This window comes from Taudactylus pleione, unplaced genomic scaffold (assembly GCF_031769625.1).
Source record: "Taudactylus pleione unplaced genomic scaffold, aTauple2 ptg000399l, whole genome shotgun sequence".
NCBI lineage: Eukaryota > Metazoa > Chordata > Amphibia > Anura > Myobatrachidae > Taudactylus > Taudactylus pleione.
The window spans coordinates 3,803,056-3,817,137 of record NW_028284801.1 but is presented as its reverse complement, the minus strand read 5'-3'; the positions used below and the strand labels follow the sequence as shown (position 1 = coordinate 3,817,137).

Here is a 14,082-nt window from a genome sequence, read left to right as displayed (position 1 = left end):
TGGCACGCTCTCCAGAATTGATTATTTGCTTTTTTCCCACTGCAATGTTTACGCATATCACTGAAGCTGAGATGGAACCAATTGGACTCTCCGACCACGCTCTCTTGAGACTGAGGCTTCATGTGAATTGTGACAAAGGAAATTATAGAACGTGGCGGTTTCCATCATACCTAGTACAATCCTTAAAATTCAGATCTAAGTTAGAAACAGCTTGGGAAGATTTTATGCAAAATAACCTTGACTACTTAGAAACTAACCCGATATTTTGGCAAACGTCCAAAGCGGTGATTAAGTGTGAGATTATTTCTTACATGTCGGCACATAGAAGAAAGCTAGCGGAAGATTACCTGGCTGCCCAACAATCCCTTACATTAGCATTTCAAACTTATTTCTCATGCACTAGCAATGAAAACAGACTCATTTATTTAAAAGCCAAGTCCTGTTTTGATGGTCTCTTCATCAAAATGGAAAGTCGATTTACCTTTAAGAAAGACCATAGATTCCATAAATTTGGAAATAAATCTGGGTAGTTACTCACTAATTTGCTCCGTGGTAGCTACCTCCCTTCGGTAGTCCACCCTCTACGCCTACCCGATGGTTCCATTACTACCTCAGGAATTCAGGTTATGGAGGTATTGAGGTTATTTTACGAAGCATTATACTCAGAAGAGAAAGATCTCACCCCCCCAAGGTACATCAGAAAAGTTTTGGGAACTTTTACCTTTGCCACAGGTCTCCGCTTCATTTAATGATACATTGGTCTCCCCGATATCTGAGGAAGAGGTGAGCAAAGCAATAAAAAAATATGAAAAATTATAAAGCACCAGGTCCTAATGGCCTATCTGCAGAATATTATCACATACTTTCTAAAAAGATTTGTCCAACTCTTACAAAGGTATTAAATCATATTACCCGACATAACACCATGCCAATCCATTTCAACTCAGCAACCCTCAAAATTTTACCAAAACCAGGTCGTGATCTTAGTAACCCCAGTTCTTATCGCTCCATATCTCTTCTCAATCTAGACTACAAAATATTAACCAAAATAATGGCGGAAAGGCTGAAACATCTCCTACCTTCAATAATTCAGGAGGACCAAACTGGTTTTATCACTGGTAGGCACTCGGTGGTCAATATTAGATGTGTCTTATCAGCTATTGTAGCTACTAATAAACATATTAACCCCAATGATAAAATCATATTGTCACTTGATGCTGAAAAAGCATTTGACATGGTTCTGTGGCCACACCTATACTCTGCTTTGGAGAGGTCTGGCTTAAAAAAAATTTTTTTATAAATTTTCTAAAAACCCTTTACACTAATCCCTCTACTCAAGTAGTCTGCGACGGATACATTTCTGCGCCATTTTTAATACAAAGAGGCACGCGCCATGGATGCCCATTATCCCCCTTATTATTTGCCATAGTGCTTGAACCCCTGGCAATTGCATTAAGACAATCATTATATCAAGGCATTAAAGTTGGCAATATAGATCTACGTGTCGCATTTTTCGCTGACGACATGCTGCTATTCTTGTCATCCCCTTCGGACTCTGTCCCGAAGGTCATGGCTATCATTGAAGAATTTGGGAAATTCTCGGGTTATAAAATTAACATCGAGAAATCTGAGATCCTGGTTTTCTCTGGTGATATAGCCTCAATCTCACAATCCCCCTCATTGAATGAATAAATTTAAGATTCTAGACTCCCATATTAAATATTTAGGTGTACAAATTCCTGCCCAGGTATCTAAATTATATTCTCTAAACTTCTCGCCTCTGCTTCAGTCGATGGGCAAGATGATAGACCGCTGGATGTTATTACCCTTGTCAATGCTTGGGAGACTAGCAGTAATTAAAAATATTATTTTTCCCAAACTATCATACATGATCCAAATGCTGCCCATCACTTTAACTCGTGCGGACATTACCCGTATTTCCAGATTATTTATGAAGTTCATATGGTCCAACAAAAACCTAGAATAGCACAAGCCAAATTAAAACTCATGAGAGAAAACGGAGGAGTCAACTTCCCAGACCTCTTAAGCTTTACATATGCAGTACATTTTCGTTACATCCTAGATTGGCTTCTCTCACGTAACATTTATACTATATATCCATTAGACTGCGAACTAATGGCACCTTATTCCCCGGGAGCTCTCATATATACTCCGAAAGCACTAATACCTCCTGACCATTTACATAACTTAATGTTTAGTGACGCATACCTGGCATGGTGGGCCATCAACAAATCCCTTAAGAGGAACCCTAAACACTCCAACTTTATCCCACTTTGGGAAACCCTCAATTTTTCCCGGGTATGGAAAATCCTATTTTTAAAAACTACACTTCAAAGGTATCCGTTCTACAGCAGATGTATTTGACCCGGGTGGTAGTCTTCTGACTTTTTCAGAGCTCAGAGAGAAATATGAACTTCCCCATTCCTATTTTTATTCATATCTTCAACTAAGACACTACATACATTCATGGCCACCTCCCATGATGATAAATCATTCACAAGATTTTCTGATGTTGCTAGTCTCTCGGGTCTCAAAATCCTCCTATAGAACAAGACTTCTATATAGGGAATTTCACCGAAAGATAAAGCAATTTGGTCAAAAACTTTGAAATCCTGGCAAGCAGACGTCCCCTCTATAAATACAGAGAACTATTCTATAATTTTGAATCCACTATGTGCACCTTAGGTTCTTCCCTATTACAAGAAGTACACTTCAAAACCCTAAACAGAGCTTACATTGCCCCCTCTCAACATAAGCACATGGTGGTCTCGGAATCAGGGTCCTGCAGTAAATGCAAACATTTGAATGCTACCTTCATTCACTGCATGTGGGAGTGCGGAGTGATCAAGAAGTTTTGGAATAAACTAATGATAGAGCTAAACAATAAACTACATCTTAACCTCACTTTAGATCCATTAGCCCTACTATTTGCAAACTTTGCTGGATGGGAGACAAATCCCGACATTCAATCACTAACCCCTTTCCTCTTTGTAACTATTACTGTGGCTAAGAAGGTCATTTTGAGACATTGGACCACACACTCTAAGCCCACAATTCAAGAAGTAAGAGAGTTATTGCTAAAATTAATGTATTATGATAGATATTCTACTCTCCCAAATATTGAAACGGGAGTGATTAAATTCTACCGTAAATGGGGGAGATTTGTGGAATCTTTGGATCTTGAGGCTAAGACACAAATATTTAAAATTTTCGAGAAAACTGATTGGTTCCTCCTTAAGAAGTTATCATAAATATTGGGTTGATATACCAAAAAAAAAAAACAAGGTGTATATATGTGTATGAATATGTATTTATGTATGACCTTCTGAGTTATTAAGATCCCGAGACCACTTGTTTCTGCTCAGATTGCTCTCTGCTGGGGGACACCGAAGAACCAGTCTCATCTCATCTTATTACTTCATCTTAATATGTTACTAATTTGTAAGTCTAATTTTGAGCCTCTAATCTCATATAGCTAAATGTCTGGTTGATGATCACTGAACGCATCTAAAAATCTAGAATTTCTGTACACTTATTACTATTTTCCTTCCCCTATCCCTCCCTATAGTGTTTCCCCCTATGTTTATTGTCTAATGTCTATTGTCTAATGTTTGACGTTAAAAATCCCCCTATTAGTATTACTATGATAATAACAGATTGGTCTATTTCTATAATATCTCTTTTATAAGGCACATACCAATCTATATTGCTATACTTTATATAAAGTTATATGTGTCTCTTTACAGACAATATGTCAAAAAATTTTTGTAACCAATTTACTCTTTCATGTTATATTTGTCAAGAGATACTTAGTAGAAGAGATGTACTACGCTTTTGGAAAAGTCTGTGTATATCACTTTTGAAAAACTCAATAAAGAAATTTTGAAAAAAAAAAAAAAAGCATGATTTGAACGATATCGTTATCCTTCAAATCGTGCATTTTTTGGTGCCTCCCAACCCACCAACGAACTGCGATGCATGCAGGCCAACCTGGTCGATATCGACCAGCTTAGATAGGGGCCTGCAATCATTGATCGTGGGTCGCTGGCCCGTCGTTGGTGGTGTGCTGGATGAACGTGAACGATCATCCAACACACCGGGAAGGTGCAGGGAGATCGTTCAGCGATATTGTTATCACTGATGATTGTCCCGTGTGTATGCACCATTAGGCTCGAATTCTATTAACTCCGATAAGCCACTTTTCGACGAAAAATGGCTTTTCGTGCAAATTTATACTTATCGGGCCATCCTATTAACCGCGGTTTTCGCATCTGCGAATTCTCCATAGAAAAAGCGTCAAAGTTTACTCCACCAACAGAGTAGGTGATAAGTTGTTTAAAAACCCCTATTTTAAGGTAAAAATTTCGGGACTTGGTGCAGAACCTCTTGGACACCCCCTTTAATGACCAGTTAGGGAAAAAAAAAGTTTTCTTCATTCCATAGGGGGCACAGGCATTACCTTGGGTATAGGCAGGAGCAGGAGTCCAAGCACCAACTAGTTAAACTTTTTTTCTCCCTTAAGGCTCGGCTCCTCGATATATAAGCCCTCCCCCCCTATACTACGCCCCTAGCCACAGGCAGCTCAGTTTTAGTATGGTGCCATGCAGTAGTAGGTACTTAGTTAGAGACTGCTTTTAAGCAGTCTAGCTTTTTATTTAATATAATTGTATTACATTTTTTAATGAGTGAGCAGCGTTAGGCTTCCTATAGGGCGCTCGCGCTGCCACTTCACTGACCTCTTGCGCTGATGGCTGGCTAGTGGGTCAGTGTCTTCGGCCAAATCCCAGCACGCACCAGGGACCCGCAGCCGGACGCCCAGGCGAGCAACCCTGGTGTTAAACAAGGTAAGAGCGGATCCCTGCTTGCAAGCAGCCATATGCTCGTGGCTATACAGCGCCGGTGTGGAGACCACAGGCGGTGTTGGTAGTGTAGGCTCTGGATGTCCCCGCGCCATACACTAGAACACCAGGGCATGGGGGAACAGAACACCGCTTACTGCGGTGAGGTCCATATCCCTGGGGTCCACACCAGAGGGGAGACAGGCTACTCCCCCACCCATGGACACGCTCTCTCTCTGCAAGCAGCCTGTCCCAGGGTATTATCCTTTATCGCTCACCTCCTGTGGATAAATGCTTGGCAGCCATGTATGTATGTTTATATCTAAGTACCCCATCAGTAAATCTCATGTTAATGTATCAAATCATAGAGAAATTACTTAACATTCGTATGTCCTTAGTTTTTTTTTTTTCTCTATAGCCCCACTTATTTCTCAATTGGTGGCGCTTTCTCATTCACGGCACAACCCCGTAATCTACACATCACTGTGTTTATAACTTTTGTGTGGGGAATACACTTGGACTGCTTTTAAATGGCTTCCAAGGTTGAAGTACCCAGGGAGGTGGGTGCTCCTGTCTTACGTAGCTGATTGAACCTTTTTTTTTCTTTCTAGAGCTGTGTAATAATGTACTTTTTCCACAGATCCCTTTGTTCTAAAACTGCGATGGCAGAGGAATTCCTATCACAGGCCTTGGTGCCCGGTGTTTCAAGGTTACGTGGGGGTGAAGGTTTCTTCAACCCTACGAGTCAAGGAAGCCGTTACAGGCTTCTTTTACAGATAATGTGGTCCGGTGGGCTAATGTGCAGGTCTCCTTCCTTCACGGAGGATCACACCTGCCGTAGAGAGATGCAGCACTCCTTCACTTACTCCGTACAGGAGTGGCTGAGGCTAGCCAGCAGACATGGCTCAACATTGGCCTTCCAGACCTGACAGCGCTAGGATCACTTCTCTGCTTTTAGCTACGATCAAGTGTAGTATCTGTTTTTATCACTTTAATATCTGATACGCCCAAAGAGCTTGCTCTGTCCGCTCCATGCATTGACCGGAATAGGGTGCTCACATTGCCTGGCTAGTCATGAACACTTCCCTTCCTATTTTTAATAGGGCATCTCTTAAGGATTCGACTGATAGGAAGTGGGAACCTTTTCCCTAGGGTATTAATGCTTTGGCAGATACCATCGCACATCCAACCCTGGCTTTTGCCTGGGTGCCTAAATCCTTTGGAGATTGGGCAGACGCCCTTTAGGAGGGCCTCAGATCGCATACCTATAGGAACGAGGTTTGGTGGTTACTCACATTATCAGTGAAGACGGCCTCTTATTTTGTAGAGGCAGCAGTTGATACTGGTGTCCTAACCTCCAAGATGTCAGTATCCTCGACTGCTAAGTTCCTGGTGCACTGGCTTAGACTCTAAGTAGGCCCAAAAGTCTCTTCCTTTTTCAGGAGACGTGACTTTGGGACATCCAGGACAGAATTCCTCCCTTCAGTGACCGCTCCTAGATTTCGAACTTCTAATTTTTTGGTCTACAGGGAAAAGTTATGGGCCAGGGTTACTCATTCAAGGGTTCCCGGTCCAAGCTAAACAGCCCTGGTTTATTGGATTCCCTACCACCAAGTCTACTGACTTCTGCTGTTCTCAGAGTCCTGGTTAGCGACCACCTTGAACACCTGGGTGCGAGTGTTGTCTCCTGAGGCTATGCCCTAAGCCTGTAAACCAGTTTTGTACCATGGGTTTTCCGGGAGATTCAGGCAAGCAGGGGATCCTGAGGTAGTTTTTCACTCCCTGGCTTCCAAAGTAATGGTTTCAGTTTCCCAGTCTCAAAAGGGGGCGCTCTTTTTGGTTCAGTAGTTGATTGGTTCCTTCTGGCCGATCCTCAATTTTGAAGGCCAGATTATTGTGATCCCCAATTTCCATCTAGAGGAATCCTTGTTAGAACGTCCGGGAGCGAGTCAGTTTTATAATTGGAGGGTCTTGAGCACTCGCACAGGGCTTCAAGTCTCTGCATTCCATATTTCTGGCACTGCAGTTGGGGCTTTCATAGGCCTCCTGATGTCCAAGGAGGCTATTTGTAGGTTCTTATCTGGTTCAGTCACCTGGGCTGTACAGTCCGGGAGGAAAATGTCCTTTTCTGGCTGTGCCATTTTGTCTTTCCACAGCCTCTCCGGGTATTCATGATAATCATGGCAGTCAGGGCAGCTCATTTGCCCTGCAGGGGTATCAGAATTCGGCCTTATTTAATAGACCCTCTTATCCTCACCCGGTCACCAGAAGTTCTCAGGGAACATATCCATCTCAAAGTGGATCTCCAGTCCCATGGAGGGATCATCAGTTGGAAATTCCTCATGTCTCCATCAGGAGATGCACCCTTTGGGGGCCTTGCTAGATTACAGGCTTCAGCGGGTCCTCTTACCGCTGGAAAAGCTTGGGATCTGCAGGACAGAATTCGTAAGTTTGTGTCATCACTGAGGGTCAATACTCTCTTGCATGTGGTTCCTGTGCTCTCTGGTCTTCACCTTCAACAGGGTGGAATATGCTCAGTTTCACTCCCGGCCTCTTCAAATGGGAGTTCTGTCCTGGTGGAGCTGATCTCCTCTGTCTGAAGACATGAGGAATTGTTTTCTCTTGAGAGGTTCGCTCTCCCTCTTGTGGCTCCAGGGTTCCCACTTGGACATGGGTCATCCTTTTTGGCTTCCTCATCACCACCAACACAAGTCTGCATCTGTGGGGGTGGTAACCTGTCAGCAGTCCTTTCAGGGTTGGTGGATGGCTCTGAAGAGTCGGTTGCCGTTAGAGGTTCTGAAGCCTCTTGAGGTCTTCAGGGCCACTTTTTCAGCATAATCCTGTTCAGGTGCAGTGCAATAACGAGACAGCCGTCACCATCCTTAACCATCAGAGCTGCAATCTCAGTTGTAACTCCTTCGAGGGGCGAGTTGCTTTCTCAGCTGGCCAGATCGTCGTCTTTCGGCTCTGTCAGCAGTTTGCTTACCTGGGGTTTGGAATCGATAAGCGAACTTCCTCAGCTGCTATGGTGTTCACGCCAGCGTAGGGGCATTTCACCCAGATGTCTTTCCGCTCCTAGTTTTTCATTGGGGCTTATCGGACTTCTTCTTTCCAGCAGTTCCGTAGGTGACTGAGATTCTGCAATTACACCATAATCCAGAAAGCCTTACGGGTGTACTCCTTGACCCGTTGTCGCTGTCCTCCCACAAGTTGTCGTTGGAGTGTGGCACGTTTTTTTTCTGCTAGCCCATGATTGCCACAGCATAATGGTACGCAGAACTCCTCGGGCCTCTGTGGACGCTACGCTGTGTTATCCTTGGAGGTTGGTTTTTCTGATACAGGCCCGCGCCTCTCTTCGGTTCTGAGCGGTCTCATTTCAATGGGGCAATGGGGTGGTTCCTGAGACATCCGTCCTGCGAACTTAAAACTTTTCCAGTGCATTCAGTAGTGCTATGCTGAATGCCTGTATGCCTTCCTCTGCAGGACTTTTTCACCGCTTTGGCAGGCTTACTTCGCTTGGTGTTCTGACAGTAAATTTAAACCCAGATTTTTTTTCTCTCTGGTTGCTCTAGGGGTGTTTGGATTTGGGCCTCACCTTTGCAGGGGTGGAGATGCTCTTCCAGTCGTCTTCCAGAGTCAGTTTGCTCTGTTGCCTGAAGTATGTACCTTTATTCATAAGTACTCTTTGCACAGCTCCCATTTGTACAGCTTGGGACCAATCTTTGGGGCTTTGTCCGTTGAGGCTTTGCCTTTGATTGACATTTTTTAGTTTACACGAACATCTGTCTTCCTGTCAGCTATTGCGGTGACCCCCGGTGTGCTATCCTTTCCTCATTTCTGTTTTTCTCTTGGAAAGGGCCATTCTTCGAAGTCGGTGGAGCGACTTTCCTAGGGTAGTCTCTAGATTTCTCATCACTCTGGAAATCGGGGTTCCTGTTTTTTTTTTTTATGAGCACCTGATTGTTTTTCAGAAGAGGCCTCTTTGGACGTTGTGGGTACCCACTGATCCTTGCTAGTTAGGACCCCGGTACTCCATAGGATAGGTTAATTTTTTGACACGGACCGCGCTGGCATCATTCAGGACGAACTTTGGCCAATTGACTCTGTTTTGACTTTCCATGGTGCTGGCCTTCCTGTGCAGGCTGTGGTGAAGACTCATTCCACCAGATCGGTGGGTACTTTTTGGGCAGCTCACCAAGGTGCCTCAGCTGTGCAACTTGATAGGGCCGTATTACTCTGCAAAACATTCCCAAGATTCTATTCATTTGACACCTTCGCTACCGCTGTCGTGAATTTTGGCTGAAGGATTGTCAGTGCAGCTCCGGCGTGTCCCTTTCTTTATGGGGATAGCTTTGGGACATCCCAAGGTGTAATGCCCATGTCCCCTATGTAATGAAGAAGAAAAGGAGATCTATGGTCTAAATCCCTTTCTTCGGAATCCATAGGGGACTATTTAAAAGTGCTTTTAAAATGATACAAAAATATACTTGCACCCATGTTAGTGTGCCCTTAATTTAAGTGCAGCATTTATATTGCCTCCCCCCCCCCACCCCAAAAAAAGAAAGTTTTCTATAATTCTTCTACTGTTATAGCAAAATGCATACAACAGCCATTTGACACTATTGAAGAACCTCAAATAGTTTTATTAGGGCCACTAATAGACTTCTCTATTGTTTTCCCTATTTCAGTTTGCCTTTTTTTTTTTGGGGGGGGGGATACAGACTGATTTTCTCATATTCTGCTGTACTTTTTGTCGGTTACACCACTGTTTTCGGGAGAATGCTGCATCGCGGCTTTTGGAATTGGACTGTGTGAAAAAATGGGAGTACGCATAGGCAAACTATGCAAAATGATGGCACAAAAAGTCCTGAAGAGTGCAAAAACGGAACATATGTTAAGTTTTTGCATTATAGCGGCTAATTGAATTCAGCCCCGTATGTCCTTCGGAATTAGTATAATTTAAATCCCGACAGCGGCAGCCCGGCAAAGGGTGAAAATCCCAATCGTAAATTAATGTAAGTATCACTAACCTTTCTAACCCTAACCCGCCCTTAGAGGTGCCTAACCCTAACCTCCCCCCGGAGGTGCAAACCCTAACCCCCCCCGTCCTCTAGCCTAACCCTCCCGGGGGGAGCCCCTAACCTAATCCTCCCCGCCCGCGCGGCTGTCCACGCCCGGCTTACCTTCGAATGGTGTGCCAGGCGTCAGAATTTCAATGCCTATCATTAGACCCTTGCTGGGATTGCCCGACTGCATACTGTGTCCTTCTCAGAACTAGAATAGTTTGTTCTCACCAAAGTCTCCAGCTTCACAAGTTAGGGGTCTCATCTTATTACAGAAGTGGTGCAGAGCAGATAACTCCAGAGCAAAAAAAATGCATGCACACAAACATTTAGAAAATAAGGTCTGTATGAGAGGTCATCTCAGCTCTCTGTTTTGGCATTGTCATCTATGGTTTGCAGCAGCTTGAGAATTACTTCGGGAACAACCTTTGCCTATTTTATCTGGGTCCCTGGTGTAGAAGATCTGACCAGTACTTCATCCAAAACAAGATAACCTGTCTATGAGGACATGTAAATTGAGCTGTTGCCATACATGAGGATGTGATTGAGTTTCTTCAAAATTGCTTAGTTAAGGGACTTTGTATTTTTTGTTTTTGTGGACACCAAACTGGCATCTGACAAATTTTATTTTTCATTGTGTTTACAGGTCAGAGAATTAGACCTCATTTAAAAGTTTTTGGGGGCAATTCAATTGTTTTCACCCACCTCCTGAGGGGGCGAGCAGAAATGTTTGAAAAGTCCTGGCTTTGGGCACCTAAACTGCTTTTTGTGTGCGCTAACCAGGACTTTAGATGGGTTTAGCCATTTTACACAACTAAACCTGGTCTATTTGGGTGAGTTGCGCAAAAAGGTTTGGACGCCCAAAAACAATTGAATATCGCCCTCTTGATCCCCCGTCATTTTAGACGAGAGATCGGGCGTGATAAAACAATTGAGTTGCCCCCTTTGTATTTTTCATGGCTGGTTTCTGTCCTTCCTGAGCTCGTCTTGGAATCCTTGCATTACGGTTTGACAGGCGTACCGTCTCAGATCTTAATTTGATTGGGATTCTCCAATGTCTTGTCCCATTTGAACCTTTGCAAGATCTCTCCCTGAAACGGTCCTTGGTAGCGATCACACCTGCTCATAGAATAGAAGAATAACATGTTTTGTGGATTAACTGGCCTTTCTTGAATATTTGAATTGTCTTAGTGTGATGCAAACGTTTCCTACTTTCCTAAATAAAGTAGTTTCTGTACTTCCGTCTCTCTGCTCACAACTAATTAACAATAAAGAGTGATAAAATACCCTGAATATTTTTGAGGCAATTTCAGTTTCTTCTTTTCCAAACAAAGGCAGTCAGGTAGACGGATCAACTTTTTGTCCTTCATATAGGACCTCGTCTAGGGCATGCTCCATCCAAAAATGCTCCAGCAAGATGGATCAAGGATGTCATTGTACAGACTTACAAGGAGAACTAGTGTGAGGTGCCAGTGTCCTAAGCATATATTCTACAGGGGTTGTGCTGATTTCCTGGGCAGCCAATCTATGAAAAACAACTTGGGAGTCATCTCTTCATACCTTAACCAGACAATATCTTCTGGAAGTAATGTTTTATATTTATGCTCTATTTTGAAGGAAAATCTTTCAAACTGTTGTTCAATAAAAATATTTATTTATATTTAAACCACCCTCAGTCTTTCAAATATTGCTTGGTAACATCTAGTACATCATGACTGCCATGAATTTTGGAAAGAAAAACATAAAATTATTACATTTAATTTCCTTAAAAATACTACATTGGTGTATTACTACACAAATTGTGCTATGTTTTTATAGTACAGCATGGAAAGATTCACAAGGCACAATGAGGAGTCACATTATATAACCTCCAGGCTTCCCCCCCCCCCCTTCCCCCTGTCGTCTTTCCACAGTTACCTGCTCTATCTTACTCTATTCCCAAATCTGAATCGAGCCCTATGTCTGCCATCAACTATTTTCAAAGGCATTAAATTAGTGGTGATTCTCACATTTGTAGTTTGTACTTTATTTTAGGATATCCTTTATTAACCTAAATAAGTATGCATCTCCATACTCCTGAGGTTACAAACACCTTATCTTAATGAAGAATTTAGATGCCATAACCGTCGCCCCTCCAGTTATCAAATATTTATTTTCTTTCTTAGTCTGATAAAGAATCCAGCTGAACGAGCGGACCTGAAAATGCTGATGGTGAGTTAAGTTTAATTTGTTGGTGAGCAGTGTAACAACAAAGAGCTGTTTAAGTGGTCTTCGCTTTATTACAGACATTGAATCTTTCTCTTTATTTTCAGACGCACACGTTTATAAAACGTGCTGAAATCCAGGAAGTTGACTTTGCTGGTTGGTTGTGCAAAACTTTGGGTCTTCGTCAGCCAAGTACCCCAACTCGCACCAACATCTAATGTTTCTTTTTTGACATTTGCCACTCATTCATCCATCTGTCTGACCACTTCCCCCTTTGGTTCTTTATTTGCTCATTCTCTAGGGGAATTGTAAGATCTAAAGTATTTATGAATGGGGAATGTGGAGCATGGAACATCTTTTTTGACACATTGCTCTGCTTTTATCAAACCAGCTCTTTATGCTTGTGTATATATTTATCTTTCCACATCGATCTTCCAGTCACGGCCTCCTGTACACACCATGCTTTCCAGCAGATGTGCATCAGCATTGGGCACTGTGAATCAACACTAAGTAGTCTGTTGCTGGATCAGCATTAAGACCTTAGGACTAGAAGTTGGCATCTGAGCAAATATGCTGCCTTTTGTGTTTCTCCCCATCAACAAAATGGTTACTTCAAGAGAGTAGTCCGGATCCCCAGGAAAAGAAGAATGTATTGTGTTGCTGCAAAAGTTTGTTAAATGTCTGGAGATTAAAACAAACTCCTTTAAAATTGTCGCAATGCCAAAATGCACCAATGGGATATCCCCCTCTTTAATGCAGGTACATATCACTTTATTTCACTGGTTGTCTATATGACAAATAAATTTAATAATAATACGATTTGATGTCTTTGCTTATTGATTGGAATATGTACCCTAAAAGCAGATATTCGTGCGCCAAACCTTGGATCTTAATATTGCAGTATAATTGAATACATGCTTTGAATTAAACTTATTACTCTATGGGGTTAATTTTGTAAGTTGATTAAAACAGTAATTCTACCTTTTTAATAGTATAGTATAAATATACACTGTGAAAATGGGGGAATGCACCCACCACACAATGCTGTGCAGCAGCACTCGCATGGAGGAGTGGCCAAGCTGTTGCTGTGTATAACACCAAGTGCCCATGTGTCGGAGCCTCTCACCTATCTGATACCCGCGGTTCACTGGATATGGATACTAATCGGAGATTCGCGCCTCCGCAGCTGCACACTCTACCTGAAACGACCTCCATGCCGACACCACTTCCGCTCCCAGCACAGCAACACCTACTGGGTTTCGAGAGAACTGCACTGGCCGCAGGTTCCAGAATGTGTTCCCGTCACGTGGCACACCGCAAGCATTTCTGAATTGGCCTGGGGCGGCTGTGTAAGCCCTTGAGGGGAGCTTGAGCCATCCCAGCGACTCCTGGTGGCCCAATCCGCCCCTGCCGTTTGGCCTCCGTCTGCAGTGCAGCTAATGGTTGTCCCTGTCTGCAGTAATGTTGACGCGGGTGGTGGCCATCTTGCGGTACTTGACAGGCTGCTCAGGATCCTGACCGGCTCCGCCTACTGTCAGGACCCTGAGCTGTCAGCCAATATGGCCACCATCCAAGTCAGTCACGTTACAGTGAGGGACATGCAGGCTGTGGCCAAATGCTATTAGTTCCCCCAGTGCACCTTACTATGCAGCATGCAGGAAAAATAAAACTTGTGCGGTTCTGGAACACCGTTCCGGACGATGTCAGTGCTCCGAAACGTTGTATTTTAGATAATGTGACACCATTTAATATATTTGCTTTTCAATCAGTCTCCGAGTGCTGCAGCCGTTGTGCTCTATTCTAAATCCATCAGTCGCTGAGGGCACTGGAGCCAGCTGTTTCCAGAAAGTAGTGCCATATAATGTGCGTGTATACTGTGTGTGTGTTTGTGTGTGTGTGTGTATATATATATATATATATATATATGTATGTATGTGCGCACGTGTATATATGGG

General features: G+C 43.2%; 1 protein-coding gene and 1 pseudogene across 3 annotated transcripts in view; both read left to right on the top strand.

The window, feature by feature from the left end:
• The window catches only part of MAP2K2 (mitogen-activated protein kinase kinase 2), an 84,429-nt gene extending 71,483 nt beyond the window's left edge, over window positions 1–12,946 (top strand). For all 3 annotated transcript variants that reach the window (XM_088446482.1, XM_088446481.1, XM_088446480.1), the window contains exons 10-11: window positions 12,088–12,133; window positions 12,235–12,946. In XM_088446482.1, the coding sequence (XP_088302608.1) occupies window positions 12,088–12,133; window positions 12,235–12,345 (157 nt within the window). In that variant the 3' untranslated portion in view covers window positions 12,346–12,946. The remainder of the gene's footprint in view (window positions 1–12,087; window positions 12,134–12,234) is intronic.
• LOC148506633 (U2 spliceosomal RNA) lies at window positions 5,799–6,005 on the top strand (annotated as a pseudogene).
• Window positions 12,947–14,082: the final 1,136 nt, after the last annotated feature.